The following is a 21,163-nucleotide window of genomic DNA, read 5'->3' as shown; positions in this document are numbered from 1 at the left end:
CCTGAGGGGCCACAAGGCAGCCCTGGGACTGGGCTATGAAAAGCAGTGGCAGGGGAAGGAGAGAGATGGTAGGCAGGTCCGTTCTTTTCAGGGGAATCCAAGGTCATCTTGTCACTTTCTCCCTTTCCTCCTTCTCTTCACTGATGTTTGTGGAGCACTAACAATATGCCAGGCACTGTACTTAGGGGTTTCTGGGCCTCACTCAGTTTAAGCTTCACCGAGGTGGACATTGTTACTACCCGCTACCAGAAGGGAGGAAACTGAGGTCCAGGAAGTTTAGATGACTTGCCCACATAGGTCACACCCTAGGGAGTGACTAGGACTTGAGGCCAGGCCCAGTGGACTCCAGAGTTTATTCTATCCCCAAAGAAACCATAAATTCTCTCATGAGGCTTCTTCCTGCAGACCCTGTTAAGGCCCAGATACTTCAGGAAGTGTATCCCTTTATTTTATTTGTGATGCTGGGGATGGAACGCAGGATCTCATCCATGCAAGACAAGTGCTCTTCCACTGAACCATGTGGATAAACCCTCGAAATCCTCAGTTCTCTTGAACCATTTCGGGAAGAGAGGGCCCAGGCACAGCACAGAAAATAGTTAAGGGGGAGGGGCATGCCCACCAGACATTTGCCAATGTCCCATTATCTTTCACTTCATTCCCGTGATTCTTCGGATGGCCTCTGTCATGTTTCTCAGGCATTCTCAGGTTATTTATGAGTTGCCAGGTTTCAATGAGGCAGGCATGTGGGGAAGGGATGAGGATTAAAATAAAGGTTGTGATTCTTTCCTTCTCCTTTCTTAACCTCCAAGATATAAAAGTGTGGCAGGGGCGGGGAGGCAAGTCTCATGTAGAAGAAAGCAACTGTGAACATATTTCTTGTCTTTATGAACTGGGACAGTTTTCCTCCCCACTTAGAAAAGATGTGGTTGACTGTCGAAAGCACAATTTGTAAAGTTCTGGTACTTGAAGTCTTTCTTGGAGGAATTGCAATAAGTTTCATATACAAAAACTGTTATAAATGTCCTAGAATAGATTTTCTTTGCTTATGCTTTGAGTAGCCACCACCAGCTCTAGCTGTTTTGCTGAAAACTACTCTCACCTTAAAACTTTGTAAAATGGGGGAGGGGGAGAAAGGATGTGAAGGGAGGGTAATGGTGGGGGGAGGTGAATAGGATCAAAGAATGTTATTTGCATGCATGAATATGTCACAATGACATCTGTATAATTAAAATGCACTGATAAAAATCTTGGTAATATTTGCATTTTATACTTTAAAACTTTTTATTTTAAATTATTTTTAAAGTGTACATATTTACGGAGTGTGAGAATTCCATACATGTATGCCATATATAATAATCAAATTAGGATAATTATCATTTCCATCTCCTTAAACATTTTTCATTTTTTTGTGTGTGCTGGTGAACTTCAGATTCTTGTCTTCTAGTTCTTTAAAAAATACATAATAGATTGTAATCTACAGTCATCAACAAATACCAAAACACAGGTAGGAGGAATGAGTACATATCCACACTTTTTTTTTTTCTCAAACCTCTTCCCTATTCTGTGTGTTCTGGAGTTAGCGCCTCTGTGCAGTGGAGACTGAGGTGATTTCTGGAATCCACTGCAAATTGCTGGCGGGTAAAGGACAAGGATAGAGAGCAGGACCAGGACTAATGCGGGGCGAGAGCACTAGGAAGAAAAGGATCAGACCAGAACATGATGGAAAGGGGAGGTGGGAGCCCAGAGACTACTTAAGGATGAAGAAAACACAAACTCAAGGAAGTGAGAAGGAAAAACTTGGGAGAAGGGATTGATTCAATCGAGAGCAGCAGAAAACAGAAAAGGAGCTGGGGGAAAGCTGACTTAGTTGGCGTCCAGGGAGAAAAGCTAATTCAAGCAACACTGGGTGTGGGAACAGGGAGGGTTGGGCAACAACTTGGGTGTCAGGTGGCTGTGAAGAGAGTGATTTTCATTGTCACTTGGGGATTGAGTGTGGAATTCAGCCAGAAAGGACCTTGTGTCCCTTTAAGGGACTGGAGTGAGCATGTGGGGGGAGCTCTGGTGGCCTGGGGCTGAGTCTTGGCATATTGAGAAGAAAAGGCAAGCTGATGTGTGATGTGTGAAAGTTGGACTTGTCCCTGAGATGTACCTTCTTGTAACATGCACCCCTTCTCCATTTCTCCCACTGGAGGAATCTGTGCTTTCTAGTTCACTGACAGGGAGGGCTCCAAATATGAGTGACAGGGACTGGGAAACCTGGTGAAGTATGAGGATCAGCATTTGGGCCTTAAGAATGAAGTCTGAAGTGGAGTCTCCTCTTGAATCCTTTGTACTTGTTCAACAGTTTTCCACTGGGGGAAATAAATACAGGTAATGGAAAACATGATTTTTGATACATACCAGTGTTCAGACCTAGCTAATGTTTCCACCAACCACTAGCTGATTTCAAGGAATCCTTGGTGGATGGAAAAAAACCCACCCCTGCAATGATGGATACACGAGCACTAAATAGCCACCATTTTATATGCACCATTTCAGGGCTTGAAATTCCCTATTTTAAAGAATGTATAATGGGCCTCCAGACTCCGAGGTATTGCTTTACTATCATTGGCCTGTGTAGATGAATAATACTTTTTTTATTCCAGGGCATCCCCATACCTATTTACTTTGCTCTACGTAATAAGTGGGATAGAAAATGATTTTCTTATTTTGTAAGAGAGAAAATGTATACAAATCAAAGTTTATTTTCCTTAATATGACTTTGAGTCAGTATGCTTAATTGAGTCAGGGTCTTGCTACCCTCTCTCCACTCAGCCAACAATCACATCCTGAGCACCTTTGTGTTAGGTGCTGGGAATAAACAAAAGGGAATTAAGTCAGGTTTCCTACTTTCATGAAACTTATAGTCCCAAGTGGGATACAGACACGGAATGATAAGTCACATGTCATTATTTAACAGTAAATAGTTAATCTCAAAAATGTGTGATTATAGTAGTGATAAATGATACAAAGGTAGTGTAAGAATGTACAACAGAGGTGCCAGGCATGGTGGCACATGCCTGTCATCCCAGTGGCTCAGGAGGCTGAGGCAGGAGGATCGCGAGTTCAAAGCCAACCTCAGCAACTTAGTGAAGCATTAAGTAACTCAGGGAGACCCTGTCTCTAAATAAAGTATAAAAAGGGCTGGGGATGTGGTTCAGTGGTTAAGTGCCCCTGAGTTCATTCCCCAGTATAGAAAAGGTAGGACATAAGGGATTTAACCTAGTCTTGGGGTCTGGCAAGGGCTCCCTAAGGAAGAAATACTTCTGCGTTGGTTGTGAGACTGTGTTGGGGCTGCAGATGGGAAAGGGGTAAGTCACATTCTACTGGAATGGCCAAGGCCACAGACATAACACTGGAGCCCAGGTGGAAACAGTCCTCTCCCTGCATCTCTGTGGACTTATCTTTCTCTTTCCCCTGCTACTCTTTCCTCTGTATTGCTATCAACCATCACCCACCCCCTCATCAGAGCACAGCTCAGTATGTCTTTATCTTTCATCTTAGAAAATGAGTCAAGGGGCAGGAGTCCTATTGCATGAAAATTCTGTCATCTTGGAAATGTGTGTGTATGTGTGTCTTGTAGATGGGTCATGATAGTACTTAAGAAATATTGCCTTAGAGATCAACACTTCGCATACACTGCCACAAAATTGAAATCACCTGGGGTGCTTCTCTTTGCCAAATTTTCTTTTGAATCCTAAGGAATTGAGCCTAGAATGTTTGCAATGATGAGGGAGCCAGAGGCAGACATTGTACAAATAATTTTGTCACTCAAGATACTACCTTTGAAGTTCATCAAAGTTGTTGTCCATTCCTTTAACTGTACCATAGTTTAACTATTCACCTATCAAAGGACGTTTGCATAGTTTCTAGTTTTTCTTTTCTATCATAAATAAAGCTGCTATAAACATTCATGTATGAGATTTTGTGTGGACATAGTTTTCATTTCTCTGGGATAAATGCCCAGGAGTGTGATTACTAGGTCCTATGGTAATTGCATGTTTAGTTTTGTAAGAAAATGCCAAACTGTTTTCCAGAATGTTTTTGTAGCATTTCACATTCCCAGCAGCAATGTTTGAGAGATCCGGTTTCTCAACATTCTCGTCAGCATTTGGTATTGTCACTGTTTTTTATTTCAGCTGCTCGAATAGGTGTGTGGTGATATTTCACTATGATCTTAATTCACATTTCCTGAATAGTTAATGATGGTAAACATTTTCTTATGTCTTTACCACCCATACTTCCTCTTTGGTAAAACATATCTTCATGTTCTTTGCCAATTTTCTAATTGAAATTTTGAGCTCTGGAGTTTTAAAAAAGTTCTTCTTGTATTTTGGATATGACTCTTAGGCAGATTTGTGGTTTGCAAACATTCTATCCCATCCGGTAGCTTGTCTTTTCATCTCTTAACAGGGTCTTTCACAAAGCAAAAGTGATAACATTTCAAAAACTGGATCAGGTCCAGTTTATTGCTTTTTTCTTTTGTGTATTGTGCTTTTGGCATCAAGTCTAAGATCTTTTTGCCCAAATCCTACATTCTGAAGGTGTTCTCCATATTTATTTTAAAAAGTTTTATAGTTCTTACATTAAAGTTCATGATCCATTTTGAGATAATTTTTATTTAAAATTATGAGACTTAAGTTGAGATTTGTGATGGCTAATTTTATATATTAGCCTAGCCAGGCCATAGTACTCAGATATTTGGTGAAACATATCTAGATATTGCTGTAAAGGTATTTTTGAGATGAGATTAGCATATATAAATTGGTAGATTTTGAGTGGAGCACGTTACCTTCCATAATGTGTGTGGGCCTTGTCCAATCAGTTGAAGAGCTTAAGGAAGTGGGAATTGCCAAGGAAGTGGAAATTGTCCCAGCCAATTGCCTTAAAACTCTGACCACAATATCAACTCTTCCCTGGGTCTCCAGCCTGCTGGCCTACCCTACATATTTTGAATTTTGCCATCTTCCATAATTCCATAAGCCAATTCCCTAAAATCAATCAATCTCTCTTCTCCTTCCCCTCAGTATACATACATTCTATTTGTTCTGTATCTCTGCAGAATCTTAACTACTACAAGAAACGTATTTGCCCCCGTGGATAAGAAATTCCTCCATAACCATTTCTTTAAAAAGCTATTGTTTCTACACCATTGCCTTTGTACTTTAAAAAAATAGTTGGTCATATTTATGTGGATCTACTTCTAGGTCCTGCTATTCTACTGGTCTATGTGTCTATCCCTCTGCCAACTCCATATAATCTTGATTACTGCAGATGTATAATAGGGTCAACTTATTCCATTCACTTTATTCTTTTTCAAATTGTTTGTAGTCATTCTAGTTCCTTTGACTTTCTGTATAATTTTTGGTTAAAACTTTACAAAAGTCTTTCTGGAATTTTCAGAGGAATTAAGTTAAACCTGTGTATCAATTTTGAGAGAACTGATGTCTTTATTATGTTGAGTCTTCAAAAACATAAATATGGTATGCCTCTCCATTTATTTAGATCTCCTTTCATTTCATTCATTAGTATTTTGTAGTTTTCAACATAAAAATCTCATGTTTGTTTTGTTAGACCTAAGTTTTTGAGCAATTATAAAGGTATACTTTTAATTTTGGTGTCAATGTGTTCAGTATGTATTAGTATATAGAATTACAATTGCTTTGTAAACGTTTATTTTGTATATTGTGACCTTGCTATTAAAGACGCTTTCCTTGGGTTTCTCTATATAAACAAGGATGCCATCTGAAAATACGGAAAGTTTTGTTTTTTCCTTTCTAATCTGTATGTCTTTATTTATTTTTCTGGCCTTATTGTACTGACCAGAACTTCTAGCACTGTAGTGAATAAAAGCATTAAAAATGGGCATCATTTCCTTCTTCCTGATCTTTTGGTGAAAACATTCAGATTTTCATCACAAATTACAATGTTTTGTAGGTTTTGGGGTAAATGCTTTTTATCAAATTGAGGATGGTCCTCTCCATTCCTTGTTTGCTGAGAGATTTTATCACGAATGGATGTTGAATTTTGTTAAATGCTTTTTCTGTGTTAATTAAAATAATCATGTGATTTTCCTTTTTTAGCCTGTTAATATGGTCATTGAAATTGATTTTTGAATATTGAATCAGAATTTCATACTGGAATAAATCTCACTTCAGTCATGGTGTGTAATTACTTTGTATTGAAGAATTCTATTTGTTATTATTTTTACAAATTTTTGCATCTATATTTATGAGTGATATTGGTCTGTAGCTTTCTTTCACTATCTTTGTCTTATTTTGGTGCCAGAGTAATATTAGCCTCACACAATGAATTGGGAAATATTCCCTTTACTTCTGTTTTCTGGAAGACCTTCTACAGAATTGGCATTACTTTTTCCTTAAATGTTTGGTAAAATTCTCCAGTGGTTTCTGTGTGGAGGATTTCTAAATTATTAATTTAATTTCCTTAAGTAGATATAGAGCTGCTAAGCATAAATATATTGGGTGAGTTCTGCTAGTTTGTGTTTTCCAAGAAATTGGTCCATTTCACCCAACTTGTTAGATTTATGTATATAGAATTATCCTTTTGATGTCTCCCGGGTCTGAAGGATTATTTTTTCCTGGTATTGGTACTTTGTTTTTTCTCTCTGTTTTATCAGTCTTAGTAAATGTCTGTCAATCTATTGCTCTTTCAACGGCACAGATTTTTGTTTCACTAATTTTTTCTATTATTTTCCTCTTTTCAGTGTCATTGATTTCTGTTCTTTATTATTTTCTTCTTCCTGCTTTCTTTATGTTCATTTTGCTGTTCTAGTTTCTTGAGGCAGGAACTTAGATTATTGCTTTGAGCCCTTTCCTCTTTATTAGTGTATGATAATATAAATTTCCCTCTCAGTTCAGCTCTTGCTGTGGTACACATATTTTGAATATTTTTAGTTTCAATTCAGTTCAATGTATTTTAAAAATTGCTCCTGAGACTTCTTCTTTGCCCCATATATTGTTTAGTTTCAGGTGTTTAGATATCTTCCTGTTACCTTTTTATTATTAATTTCTACCTTAACTCCATTATGGTCATAGAACCTACTATGTACAATATCAATTCTTCTAAATTTTTTAGTTCTTTTTTTAGTGGTTCAAGATGTGGTTCCCCCATGGGCTATGTCTCATGGATGCTTGGAAAGAATGTGTCTTCTGGTGGTGTTGGATGGAGTATTCTATAAATGTTGATTATATCTTGATAGTGCATGGTATTGTTGAGTTCTATCTCTTTACTGACTTTCAGTCTAGTTGATCTACCAATTGTTGAGAGAGGAGTGTTGAAATCTCCAATGACAATGGAAGATTTGTCTGTTTCTGCTTTCAGTTCTCTCAGTTTTTGCTTCACATATTTTTCTTCACAAACAGCTCTTTGTTTGGTGCATACACATTTAGGGTTGCTATATCTTCTTACTGGATTGAATCTTATCATTATATAATGTCCCTTTCTGTCTCTGGTAATTTTCTTTTTATGAAGTTCATCTGACATTAATATAGACATTCATGCTTTCTTATGATTGTTTCTATGACATATACTTTCCCATCTTTTATTTTTTTTAGTTGTAGATGGACACAATATCTTTATTTTATTTATTTATCTTTATGTGGTGCTGAGGATTGAACCCAGTGCCTCACACATGCTAGGCAAGTGCTCTACCACTGAGCTACAACCCCAGCTCCATATTTTCCCATCCTTTTACTTTTAACCTCCCTATACCATTATATTTAAGGTGAATTTCTTATAGAGTGCATATCATTGAATCATTTTTTTCTTGTCCACTGTGCCAATCTGTCTTCTAATTGGTATAGTTAGACCTTTTACACTTAACGTAATTATTGATATACTAGGGTCTAAGTATGTCAGTTTATTTTTTTGTTTTCTGTTTTTTTTTGTTTGAATATTCCTGTCTTCCTATGGATATTTGAATATTTTGGGACTACTCCTCTGATTAATCTGTAATGGGTTTCGAGTGTCTATATAGATTTTTAATGGTTGTTCTAGGTATTACAGTATATATACATAACTTATCACAATGTACTGATAGTGTTGTTTTTACCAGTTTGAGTGAACTGTAGAAACCATTTCTTTATTAATATCCCTTTATCTCCCAGTTATGAGTCTTAAATATTTCCTTAACATACATTTGGAACCACATCAGACAGTGTTGCTAGTTTTGCTTTAACCATCAAACAAAATTTTGGAGAAACAAGAGGGAAAGTCCATTGTATTCATCCATATTTTTGCCTGTTGTGTTCTTTTTCCTTTTTGATGTTTCAAGATTTATTCTTTTATAATTTCTGTTCTATTTAGAGAATTTCCTTTAGCTATTCTTTAGTGTAGATCTGATATAGATTTTCTTAATATTCCTTCATATGAGAATGTCTTGATTTCCCTTTTATTCCTGAAGGATATATTTGTGGAATATGGGTTTCAATTATTTTCTTCCAGCATTTGAAAAATGTGCCAATTCCTTCAGGCCTATGTAGTTTCTGATGAGAAATCTACTGTCATTTAAATCATTCTTTCCCTGTGAGTAGTATCTTTTTCCCTCTGTCTGCTTTTAAGATTTTTTTCTTTCTTTAGATTTTAGACGTTTGACTATGATGTGTCTTAGTGTGGACTTCTTTGGCTTCTTGGCTTTTTGAATCAATAGATTTATATTTTTTGCTAAATTTGGAAAAATTTCAGCATTATTTCTTCAAATAATTTTCAGCTCCACCCTTCTGGCATTCTGGACTCCATTGACATGAATGTTACATCTTTTGTAATAGATTTGCAGCTCCCTGAACTTCCATTTATTTTCCCAGTCTGTTTTCTCTATGTATTAACATCTATTGCTATATATTCAAGTTGACTGATTTTTTTTTTCCTTTGATCCTTCCCATTTTTTGCTGGATTGGTTGATCCACTGAAATATCATTTTGGTCATTGTGTTTCTCAGTTCTAAAACTTCTATTTGGTTCTTTATGTGTTTTTATATCTTTACTGAGACTGTATTTTCTTTCTTTCTCCTTCCTTCCTTCCTTCCTTCCTTCCTTCCTTCCTTCCTTCCTTCCTCCCTCCCTCCCTCCCTCCCTCCCTCCCTTCCTTCCTTCCTTCCTTCCTCCCTCCCTCCCTTCCTTCCTTCCTTCCTTCTTTCCTTTCTTTCTTTCTTTTTTTTTGGTACCGGGAATTGAACTCAGGGGCCCTTGACCACTGAGCCACATCCCCATCCCTATTTTGTATTTTATTTAGAGACAGGGCCTCACTGAGTTGCTCAGTGCCTCACCATTGTTGAGGCTGGCTTTGAACTCGAGATCCTCCTACCTCAGCCTCCCGAGCTGCTGGGATTACAGGCGTGTGCCACCACGCCCAGCTGTGTTTTCTTTTCATTGGCTTCAAATGTATGTAAATGCTCACTGAAGAACTTTTTTGTCAGATAATTCTAACATCTAATACATGCTTAGTGTTAGCATATATTGACTGTCCTTTTCATTCAGCTTGGGATCTTTTGGTTCTTGGTATGATGAATGATTTTCAACTGAATATTGACCATTTTGGAAATTATGTTATGAGACTCTGGATCTTATTTAAATCTCCTGTCTTAGTGGATTTCTTTTGACATGCTCTATCAACAAAAAGGAGAGGTGTTGCCTTTTTACTGTCTGATTTGTGTAGAAGTTCAGGTCAGCTTTTGCTAGCATGCCTAGGGGTGGGGAAGCACAGATTTTCATGTGGTGTGGCTATACTAGAGTAGTATTTGTCTAAAAATTTTCTTTTCTAGGTTGCTCCTGTCTTTGTCCTTTGTTTAGAAAGAGTAAGCAATTGTTGGGGCTATAAAAATATTCTCCCTTTGGTGATTTTTAAATTTGTGGTTTCCCCAGAAGCCAATCTGGGCTATATGAAATTTAAGAAAGCCCAAGGAAACTCACCAAAATGTCATTTTTTGGGTCCTGAGATTCTTGGCTAGTCTGTCTTCTTCTCTCCATCTTTTTTTTTAAAAAAAGATTAATAACTAGTAATTGTACATATTTATGGGGATACAGTGTGCATTTCAATACATGCATACAATGTTCATTGTATTTATCATATATATAATGTCTAGGGTTTTGAGTTGTACTTAATGAGAAGAATAGGGAAAAGCATATCTATTCCATCTTCCTGGAAGCAGAATCTAGTTAACTTTTGGAATTCCACATTTTGGATTAGTTATTAAATCTTCTCACTTATCTCTAAGGTATGGTGTTAAAACCCAACATTTTAATATGTGGTCTTTGTTGATTGAGTGGATCATACTCATGTAGCTTTGGAGATGTTGAGGTATAACCACAGATTAAAGTGTCCCCAGAGTTTTTCAGCTGATGAGTTAGTGACACATTCCTTGGGTTTGTACTGCTCTTGAATTAATAAATCTTTGATATTGCCTAGGCTGGATATTTAAGAGGCTATGAATAAAGATGTGGCCTCAACTGTCAGGGTATTTTGGGGGGACAGGTATCAGGGATTGAGCTCAGGGGCACTCAATCACTGAGCCACATCCCCATCCCTACTTTGTATTTTATTTAGAGACAGGGTCTCACTGAGTTGCTTAGGGCCTCACTTTTGCTAGCCTGGTTTTGAACTTGTGATCCTCCTGCCTCAGCCTCCCAAGCCACTGACATTACAGGTGTGTTCCATTGCACCTGGCTCAGGGTATTTACTATCTAGTTGGGAAGACAAGAAAGATGAATTCTCCATCTCAAGGCCTGGTAAATAGTAGACACTCAGTAGGTACTTGTTTGGGTGAAAGAATGCTGCTAATTGCCCTTGGATGACAAGTGCTAAATTGAATTGTGTGATGTAGAGTAGAAGTGGTATATGAAGCCAGAAAAGAGGTGATAGTATGGGCTGAAGTAGTCCAGAAGGGTTTTCTAAAGAAGGTACCAGTTGAGTTGTCTTGTCAGCAGGGTAAAATCTAGAGGTATCTTTTAAAGGAAAATTGGCAGGACTTGTTAAAAGACTGGGGGTTAAAAGAGAATAAAAAGCCAAACAGACTCTGGTTCAGGGCTGGGGATGTAGCTCAGTGGCAGAGTACTTGCCTGCCATATGTGAAGCCCTCGGTTCAATCCCTAGCACCAGCAAAGGGGGAAAAAACAAACCTAACAGACTCTGGTTTAGATCCTGGATGTCGGGAAAACAAGGGGACTACCATGAATTTGATTTTATACCCCATGAGCTTGAGCTATTAGCAAAACATTCAAGCAGAAGGGCACAGTAAGCATTTGGAATATCCAGAGCTGAGTGAAAGATTATACCAGAAAAATCCACCTTTTCTCCTGACAGTCTCCAGAAGACATAGAAACCAGTCCAAACTTTATAGCCAAAAAAAATGTGATTTAAAACAATTCTTAATCTCTCTTTAGGTTTAGTTTCCTCATCTATAAAATGGGGTGCATTGGTAGATTTTTTTTACCAATTAACACTTGGATCAACATAAGTATCAGGTATTTGGAAGGAGCCCTCTACTTGTTGGAATGTTTTCTTTCCAGCTCTAAAAGGCCCAGGATTCTGTGACTTCTTTGAACCAGGAACAGTTCTTAATATGTCTGCTTTCAGTGACTGGTTTTTTACTTAGTAATTCTTTTCCCTAGTGGATCCCATTGGTTTATACTACATGAAGCTAAGAAAGTAGGGGAGGGAGAGTTATACAAGTGTGCCTCAATCTTTCCAGACTTCCTAAGTTTTTCTCTGTTTTGAACGTGTTCAGTTTTCATGCTATACTCTACTCTGGGGAGTATAATGGGCAGGGAGCCATTAGTACACAGGAAGGGAGGGCTTTGTGGTATCTTAAAGCCATTGGATTTTATTTATTTCCAGTTTGCTCAACATTTGTTCCACAGATCTGGACATTTTAAAAAGGGGTGGGGAGCTGGGGTTGTGGCTCAGTGGTAGAGCGCTTGCCTAGCACATGTGGGGCACTGGGTTCCATCCTCAGCACCACATATAAATAAATAAATAAAGTAAAGGTATTGTGTCCATCTACAACTAAAAATATTTTTTAAAAATGGGGGTGGGGATAAACAGGGGGAAGGGTGAAAATGAATTGGAGAAAAGGATGAACACATTAGCCTTTCAATATCAAACTGGGACTCAGAGCACTTAAAGCTGAAAAGACTTTTGGGTTTTGTCTTTCTGGAAACTGAACACTGATGTGACTGTCCACACTGCATGTGAAGCTTTTTGTTGTTGTTGTTTGTTTTTTACTTTGGATGGAGAAACAATTCTACATCTAGTTACTAGGTTTTTATGAATATATGCCTTCTATCTATTAAAAGCAGTACTTATTTCTTTCACATTAAAAATAAACAAAATTTTAAAGTAAGACAAAAAGAAGAAAATGAAAATCATTCATGTCCCTCCCATGGAGATAACTCTAGTTACTTCTATTTATTTCCTTCCTTCCAGTCTTCTTTCTTCTTCATATACACACACTTGAGATCATATTCCTTTTTCATTTGTATATTCTCCCTTCTCCCAACTAATTTGAGCATTTCCTCATGTCATTAAATACTCTTCTAAACATGATTTTAAATAACTATGTAGAATTCCATAACATAAATGTTACTTCCTAGGATTTCATAGTATGGACAACTTAAGATGTTTCTACTTTTTCTTTATTTTCAATGATGCTGTACTGAATTTTGTAGTATATTTTTAGTGCATCTCTCATTATTTTTAATTATTTATTTTTAAGTTATTATTTTTAAGTTTACATATACTAATGGGGTATATTATGATAATTTGATAATATATAAAGTGTGTAATAATTATATCAGGGTAGTTTGCAATTCCTCCCTTTTAACATGATTTTTTTCTTTTTTCTTTTTATTTGTTCTTATTAGCTACACATGACAGTAGAATGTATTTTGATGTACTATACATACTGAAAAAATTTTTTGATTAACACATAGTAATTGCATTTTTTAAAAAGGGTTAATTCTTTAGGAAGAGAATCACTGGATAACAGAATAATAACATTCTTAAGGTTTTGGCACATTTTACCAAATTGCCCTGTGGGAGACTTTTACCAATTTGCATTCCCCTTAGTCATTTCATTAACATGGAGTACTTCATCATGTATATATGACACTATTCTGTATCATTTTAATTAAAAGGGCGCTTACTGAACACCTACTATGTGTACACTGCTGTGATAGGCATGAGACTCGCTCCTGCTATGCTATGTAAGTGCTAGACAACTAAAACATATACAAAGACAGTTCAAAATGCAAGCAGAATATAACAACACATAAATCTCCGTGACCAGGGCTGACATCATTCACCTTTAAATGGCTACTCATTGAGGGAAGACATCATAGTAGCTAATTAAACAAATAATTTCAGTCTTACAAGCATGTCTTTAAAAGGGTATGGTTAATGTGAATCTTGCAAAAAGCAGAGGGTGGGTTGTAATCGTTTACACTGTATTTCCTGGTGTAACTTGGAGCAGGAATGAAGAATATTACAAATCCACATCTTTCAAAAAAAGAGCAAAACCACTTCATTTGGGTGAAAGGACAATTTCTGCTTTTGTCAGTTCCCTTTGGAAAGTTAACCTGTTGGTTATCAGAGAAGGGGACACAGAACACACAGAAAACTAACCTCCTTCTGGCAGCTGGGGATGATTTGTCAGTCTCTTTTGAAATGTGGCTTTGTGCTCGTTGGTGAAGGCAGCTGGAACAGAAAAAGCATGACAGACAAAAGCTGAAATCCACATGAAGAAAGGTCTTTTTCCCAAAAATTACTGCCTGAGTTAGCAACGGTCAGAACAGAAAGTACATGTATTTCTTCCCAGCTACAAGCACGTCTGGTACTAGAGAAGGTCCCCTATGCCAAAGGAGTCATTTAGAATGCCTGCAGCCCTCAATAGGGCTGCTGGATAGCATTTAATCAAGCTTTCTGACCTCCACAAAAAGACACATCCCCAAATCCACCTAAAACCAAAACTAGAGAAACACCAGTGTCACGTTTTGAAATCAGTCAAAAGCATTTACTGTGCTGAAAAGGAAGATGTACTTAATATGCAGTAGATGATGGTGTAAGATACAGAGGATTAAGTATATGATTTCAAGTTAAAAGTGATCCATGGAATAACCAAAAATAATACTATTAAACTGGAAACCCACATTTACTTCAACTGTTGAATGCATAAACTGTGGTACATCCATGCAATGGAATACTACCCAGTAATACAAAAGAATGAACTAATGATACATGAACATCAAAATTTATGCTGAGTGAAAGAATACAGTCTCAAAAGATTGCATACTGTATGATTCCATTTTTAGAACATTCTTGAAAAGGCAGAACTGTGGGAACATAAAACAGATCACTGTTTTCCAGGGTCTGGGTGTAAGGGAGGAGTTGATTTCAAAGGGCAGCATGAGGGTACTCCTTGGGGGTGATTGAACTGTTCCATATAGTGATTGTGGTGGTGTTATATGATTTTATGTATTTGCCTAAACTTATAGAACTGCATGCCAAAAATGTAGATTTTACTGGATGCTATTTTCAAAAGTGAATCAAAAAGTCTCATAAAAATTATCAAACAAAGGGAGGTGGAGGAAAAGGGTGGTTGGGAATATCATTAGGTAGTGAAATTCTTAGGTTTTATAGCATAGAGTCAACAAATATGGTCCAAAATGGATAAATTAAGAAATAGCAGTAGAATATACTAGAGATATAAAAGTAATCACCAGACAAATTGAAAACAGACTCTGTTAAAAATGATTGCCTCTGAGGAGTGGGATTAGGGGTACGAAGAGATGGGGTACGATTGTTTTTTTTTTTAGAAGCTCTTCTGTATTTTTTGATATTTTAAACTATGTTCATGTATTAATTTGATTTAAAAATAAATGTAGTGGAAAATGTACTGGACTGGGAGTCAAGAAACATGATCCCTAACCCTGATTCTGCACAAATTGAACAAATTCCTTCTCCTCTCTAGGTCTTGGTTTCTACATCTGTATGAAAAAGGGGTTGAATTAAATGATCTTTATGATCCCTTTCACACCTGAAGAAAATTATAAATTAGATTATGTGCACAACCACAATGATTCTTTGTTGAACATGAAGCTAAGAAATAGATTTTTAATTTTTAAATCTGGAAGGGACTAAATCAGCAACTTCAATAATTTCTTTTTCTTTTTTTGGGGGGGGTATTGGGGATTGAACTCAGAGGTGTTTACCACTGATTTACTTCCCCACACCTTTAATTATTTTTTTTTTAATTTTTGAGAGAGAGTCTTGCTAAATGGCCCAGACTGGCCTTGAACTTGCAGACCTTCTGCCTCAGCCTCCTGAGTTGCTGGGATAACAGGCATGCACCATTGCACCAAGTATAAACAGTTTCTTTTTAACCACTGAAGAAAAGAAGACACAGATTGGTTAAAACACTCACTTGGAATGATAGCTAATTACCAACAGAGCTAGGACAGAGTTCAGGGCTCCTCATGGCTCTTGCCATTATACCACATAGCTTTTCCAGGCCTAATGGAATCATTCCCCAGCACCAGAGCTGGCAAAAGTTCCCTGAGATGACAGCAGGGGTGTAATTCACATAAGGACATGGCTTCCTTGGCCTGGGAGATGAGTCAGACTTTTGGAAGAGGTCCCTGACATAAACATGTATGATGTAATATCATAGGAATCCTGAAGTTGGTCAAGGCTATGCTGAAGTCCAATTTGGGGGCTCCATTCTCTAATAACTGTCCAATAAGCTGTCTTTAGTGGCTTTTGCTAGCTTACTGATTTTTTTCTGTGATAGGAATACCTCCGCTCAAAAATACCACCATCCTCATTGCAATTTAAAACAATGGACTTATCACAGTTTCTTCATCACTCTTTTATCTCTATAATCTCTAAGCTCAAGACATAGTTCACTAGAATCCATCAAGTAGGCCAGAAGAAATGTCCGCTTGAAAACTTTTATCAACCATCAATCAATTAAAGAGGTATCTCAGAGTGGTTTAGCAATCCTCTTAGGAAGAGTTGAAGCAGACTCCTGACTGGACCATACTGACTTCCTGGGAGAAGACCTTCCATAATGACCAGCAAGCAGGCTGAAAGCATGCGCCTACTGCCAAACAGCCCCTCCCCCTTTGTCAGGGTCTGCAGGCTCAATTGCCCCTCATCACACAAGATCTGAGGTTTATAGAATAAGGACACCATTATGTTGGGTTATCATTCTCCCTCAGTGGAAACAACACTGGCCTTTGTAAGTTCACCCTAAGTTCAAAGGGTGCAGCCATCTTTCTGGGCTCCAAGGGAAGCCTCTTTGGCAAGTGCTCACAGTGCCTTTCTAGATCTAGAATCTTCTTTAGCTGATGGTGAATCAGAACAGGAAGTTTCAGGCAGCCCGCCTGTTGGAGCTTTGTCTACCTTGGACGCAAGATTGTATGTTTTAAAACGTCCTCAGAAAACAGTTGTTTGCCAACTTCTGCCCTTGCCCTCTATCATTGTCCCACTGAAGTCTGGCTTTCTGCCCAGCTGTGAAGCATGCCTTACCTACTGCCTGGCGTTTACTTCACAACAGCTGGCCTGGGGATCTCAAGTCCTTAGCCTCAGCTGCCAGCCTAGGAAAGGAGAGGCCCCTACAGTTGAGCCTGTGACAAAGACAGCATTTGTTCCCACACTGGTATTCTCAATGTCAACAGCAGTGACAGGCTCCAAAGGGGATCATGCCCAGTCACTGGTGAGAACTCCACAAGTCCAGAAATGTTCATACATCCGGCTTTGACTCTTACAATGCTGTGAGGTGACTAGAAACCAGTAATAGGGTTCCCATTTTGCAGTGGGGAAAGGCAAATGCCAGGAGAACAGGGGATTTGACAGGGGAAAGATGATCATTTTGTTCAAACAAGAATCAGGATACCTGGGTCAACAAATGTTCATTTCTATGATTTGCCAATTTGTTTGTGTGAAAAGTGCTATGAGCTTGCTTGTCACTTGTTGCCACCTAAAGTGACTGGTGATGCAGAGGAGGTTGCTATGAGGGGCGAGGCGGCTCAAAACACTACAGGGGCATAGCAAAGGGATTGTGCCCAACACTATCTTTCCCAGGGGACTGGCTGGTATTCCTGCTTTCCTTTTTCCAACAAATGCTGACTATGCTAGGCACTGGATGACAAAGATGACTGGGGTAAGTCCTTGTCCCCAAGGTACTCGTAGTTGGATGAGAGTGTATCACCAATCTTGGTGGTGATTGAAGGCTACGACAGAGACCAGCCTCAGAGTCGAGGAGGTTCATGTTCATCCCTCGGCTGGCCAATAGAAAAGAGGATTTGTGCATTTTTTCCAACTATACTGATGGCTATGCACTGAAGGACTCACTTTGACTCTCTTCCTTGAAAGTACTATCCATTTGTCACTAATCTGGCTAGACTACTTATCCTAATAGATAAAAATATGGCTTCAGGATGTAACTAAGACCAGGTAAGGTGGTACATGCCTATAATTCCTCGGGAGGCTGAGGCAGGCAGATCGCAAGTTCCAGGCCGGCCTCAGCAACTTAGCAAGGCAATTCAGCGAGACCCTGTCTCTAAAGAAAACACAATAAAAGGGGCTGGGGATGTGGCTTAGTGGTTAAGCTCCCCTGGGTTCAATCCCCAGTACCCCCCCAAATGAGGCTGAATATATACTGCTTATACTTTGCTAGGGTGGGATACAAGGAGCAACAGTTGCCAGGTTTTCTGGAAAATTCCCCAGCCTACTTTGTGGAGGTGGCTCTGCCTAGGGAAGGATGAATAGGAAAGTGGTAAGGCAGCCTAAGTTACATGTACACGTAAAAACGTGTACATGAACGTCCACACACAATGTTCACAATATTCAGAATGTTCATGATGACCAAATGCACATCAACTGGTGAATGCTAAATGCAATGTGGTATATTCATACAATGGATATTATTCAGCCATAAAAGTACTGATACATGCTATAACATGAATGAACCTGGAAAACATTATGCTAAGGGAAGGAAGTCAGACATGAAAGGACAAATACTATATCATCCTCATTATATGAAATATCTGGAATATGCATATCTAGAGTTAGAAAATAGATGAGTGTTTATGTAGGGCTGGGGCAGGGAAGAACAGGGAGTGACTACTTAATGGGTACAGGATTTCCTCTGGGGATGATGAAAGTGTTCTGGAACTAGATGGTGGTAATGGCTGCACAACACTGGGAATATATTTTATGCTACTGAATTCTACAATGAAAATGGTTAGAACTGGAGAATTGTGTGTATTTTACCGAAATAAAACAAGTGTGGTGCCATTCTTTCTGCCGTCATCTCTCACCATGCCTGCCAGAACACACACACACACACGCGTGTGCATAGACATTTTGCCCTGATAATTCCTACTGATCCATCATGACCCATGCTCCTCAGGGAAGCCATCTTACCTCCCTCTCTAGGTCATGGTTGTGTAATATCCATTCATAGCTCCTTGCATTTCTCCCTCACTAATACCACATAACAATGGTTAAATCATTCCTTACAGAATTATTCATTCAATGCATGCCTTTCCCTCTAGACTGTGAGATGCAAGAAGGTAGGGATCATGTCTGCCTCAGTCACTGCCTGGAAGAGTATCTGGTATATAATTGGCACTCAATAATCGTTTGAGGAATTTTTATTTGTTTATTTATTTTGGAACCAGGGATTGAACTCCAGGGCACTTAATCACTAAACAACATCCCCAGCCCTTTTTATTTTTTGAGACAGGGTCTCACTGAGTCGCTTAGGGTCTTGGTAAGTTGCTGAGGCTGGCCTTGAACTTTCAATCCTCCTACCTCAGCCTCTTGAGTTACTGGGATTACAGGCATGTGCCACCAGGCTCTTGGTTCCTTATCTATGCTGTAATATGAAATCCTCCAGGAACCCCTGCGACATCAAAGGTCACTCTTGCCACTCTTACCATGCCCTTTGCTCAGCCCAGATACTTGCTGCTTCCTTCTTATCCACAAGCCGTGCAGATCTCACAACTCCTAAGCTGGTCAGGGGTGACATGCTGGGCCACCAGCAGAGTGGCAGGCTGGAATTTTTCAACTGACATGACTGCAACATCCTGTAATCCTGGCTTCATGTAAACATAATGTACATGAAATAATCCATGTGAAGGTGCCTGACACAACTGCATTCAATAAATGTTAACTATTATCCTTTCACAACAAGCATTTTTTGTGGTACTTAGGATTGAACCCAGGGCTTCACACATGCTAGCCAAGTGCTCTACCTCTGAGTTATATCCCCAGCCCTTTTTTACTTATTTACTCTGAGGCAGGGTCTCACTAAATTACCCAGGTTGACCTACTGTCTCAGCAACCTGCATATCTGGAATTAAAGTTGTGTGCCACCACACACACATAGATGAAGATATTTTGTTTCTGTTAAATCATGTTCTTGAATAATACTCAGGCATATAGGAAAGTGATTAAATGAAAGAAGATAAAAAATATTGTATACAATATCCTCCCATTTAGAAATATAACATATGGATAAAAGATGTTGTATAGTAATTTGGAGTTCAGGATCTGAAGTTAGGACTATTCTTTAGTCCACACACATCATTAGCTGTGTGATCTAGAAGTGACTAAACCACTCTGAACCTCAGTTTCTTTATCTGTAAACTGGGATGATATACATTCATAAATTTGCAATCATATGCTTGCATATCTAGAAAACCTAAGATGTGAGGTATAATTTCGTATTGGAATTAACAAGTGAGCTAGGCTCAGTGATGCACACCTGTAACCCAGCTCCTGGGAGGCTGAAGTAGAAGGATGGAAAGTTTGAAGTCAGTCCAAGCAAAGACAGTGAGACCAAAAACAAAACAAATAAAACAAAACACCCAAGGATCACTAGAATTCAGTACAATGCTTAGATGCACAGTGAGTATGCAGAAACCAAAACATGCCTGTGTAACAGTAACTACTAGTTTTAAAATATGAAAAAAGACACCACAAGACAGGCTTAAGTTTAGTGTAAATGTGGGTGTCACCTCTGCACCAGGCTTAGATGCAGCTCTACTGTGCCAGATGTCCAAGCCTATTAGCCTCTGTCGAACTTCATGCCATGGTCTCTTCATCTCCTTTCCCCTCCCATTCCAGATACAATTGATCCAAAATCATACTAGCCTGCAGAAATGCCACCCGGTCTCCTGGGTAGGCAACTTGGAATAGCTTCCTCCTCATGAAGGCATTTTTGCTTCTTGAATCATGTTTTCATTTCACAACAGAGTATATGCTTTAAATTTGCAGGGCGGGAGACTGAGGCAGGAGGATGGTGAGTTCAAAGCCAGCCTCAGCAACTTAGTAAGGCCCTAAGCAACTCAGGAAGACCCTGTCTCTAAATAAAATACAAAAAAGGGCTGGGGATTGGCTCAGGGGTTATGTGCCCCTGGTACCAAACTAAGAGAGAAAAAAAAGTGCATGGAGAAGATTCTAGAAGGACCATGAATGCAGCTTAGTGATATAGAGCTTGCCTAGCATGTGCAAGACCCGGGGTTCAATTGCCAGCATCTCCTCACACAGAATATGGAGAGAAGGAGGGAAGAAAAGAGGAAACTAGAGTAATTCTTCCAGAGAAGTCCTGCACAGTCTTTAAGATGATGGCTTCAAATCCTAGCCCTCCACTTCCTAGCTGCCAAGTCCCTAAACTTCATTTCCATTACTTTCCTTATCTGTAAAATGGGGGACAACAATGGTAATTTACTCTTAGGGATGTCGGGAAGATTAAATGAGATTATGTATGATATCCCACATGAAGGAAGCTCTCAATGTATAGGAGGTTTTGTCATTAAAATGGGAAGTTTGTCCTAAACAAATGATCAAAGTTTTGTCTATTGTAAGTTAAAAACTGCTTTGTGGCAATTAAACAGGGTTTCCCTACCCCTAGCTTCTATCCAATAAAGTATCAAAAATATCAGTGTCTTAGTTTTAGCCTGGGGCTCCCAAACCCAATTGCACAGATGTTTGTGATATAAGGAAATATGTCTGTATAGAAACACATGAGGAAATATGTGATCTCCACACAATCGTCTCCAAGCCCTGAAGCCACAGGGCTCTATTCATCCAGCAAAGGCAA

At 38.7% G+C, this 21,163-nt stretch overlaps 1 protein-coding gene across 4 annotated transcripts in view; it reads right to left on the bottom strand.

The window, feature by feature from the left end:
- PABIR2 (PABIR family member 2) overlaps positions 1–21,163 on the bottom strand; it is a 228,536-nt gene that overhangs the window by 20,315 nt on the left and 187,058 nt on the right. For all 4 annotated transcript variants that reach the window (XM_079124619.1, XM_079124625.1, XM_079124629.1 and 1 more), the window contains one exon: positions 13,678–13,749. In XM_079124619.1, coding sequence (XP_078980745.1) covers positions 13,678–13,749 — 72 coding nt within the window. The remainder of the gene's footprint in view (positions 1–13,677; positions 13,750–21,163) is intronic.

Source organism: Sciurus vulgaris, assembly GCF_902686455.1.
Source record: "Sciurus vulgaris genome assembly, chromosome: X".
NCBI lineage: Eukaryota > Metazoa > Chordata > Mammalia > Rodentia > Sciuridae > Sciurus > Sciurus vulgaris.
Note: the sequence above shows the minus strand (reverse complement) of the source record. Positions and strands in the feature narration are given on the sequence as shown.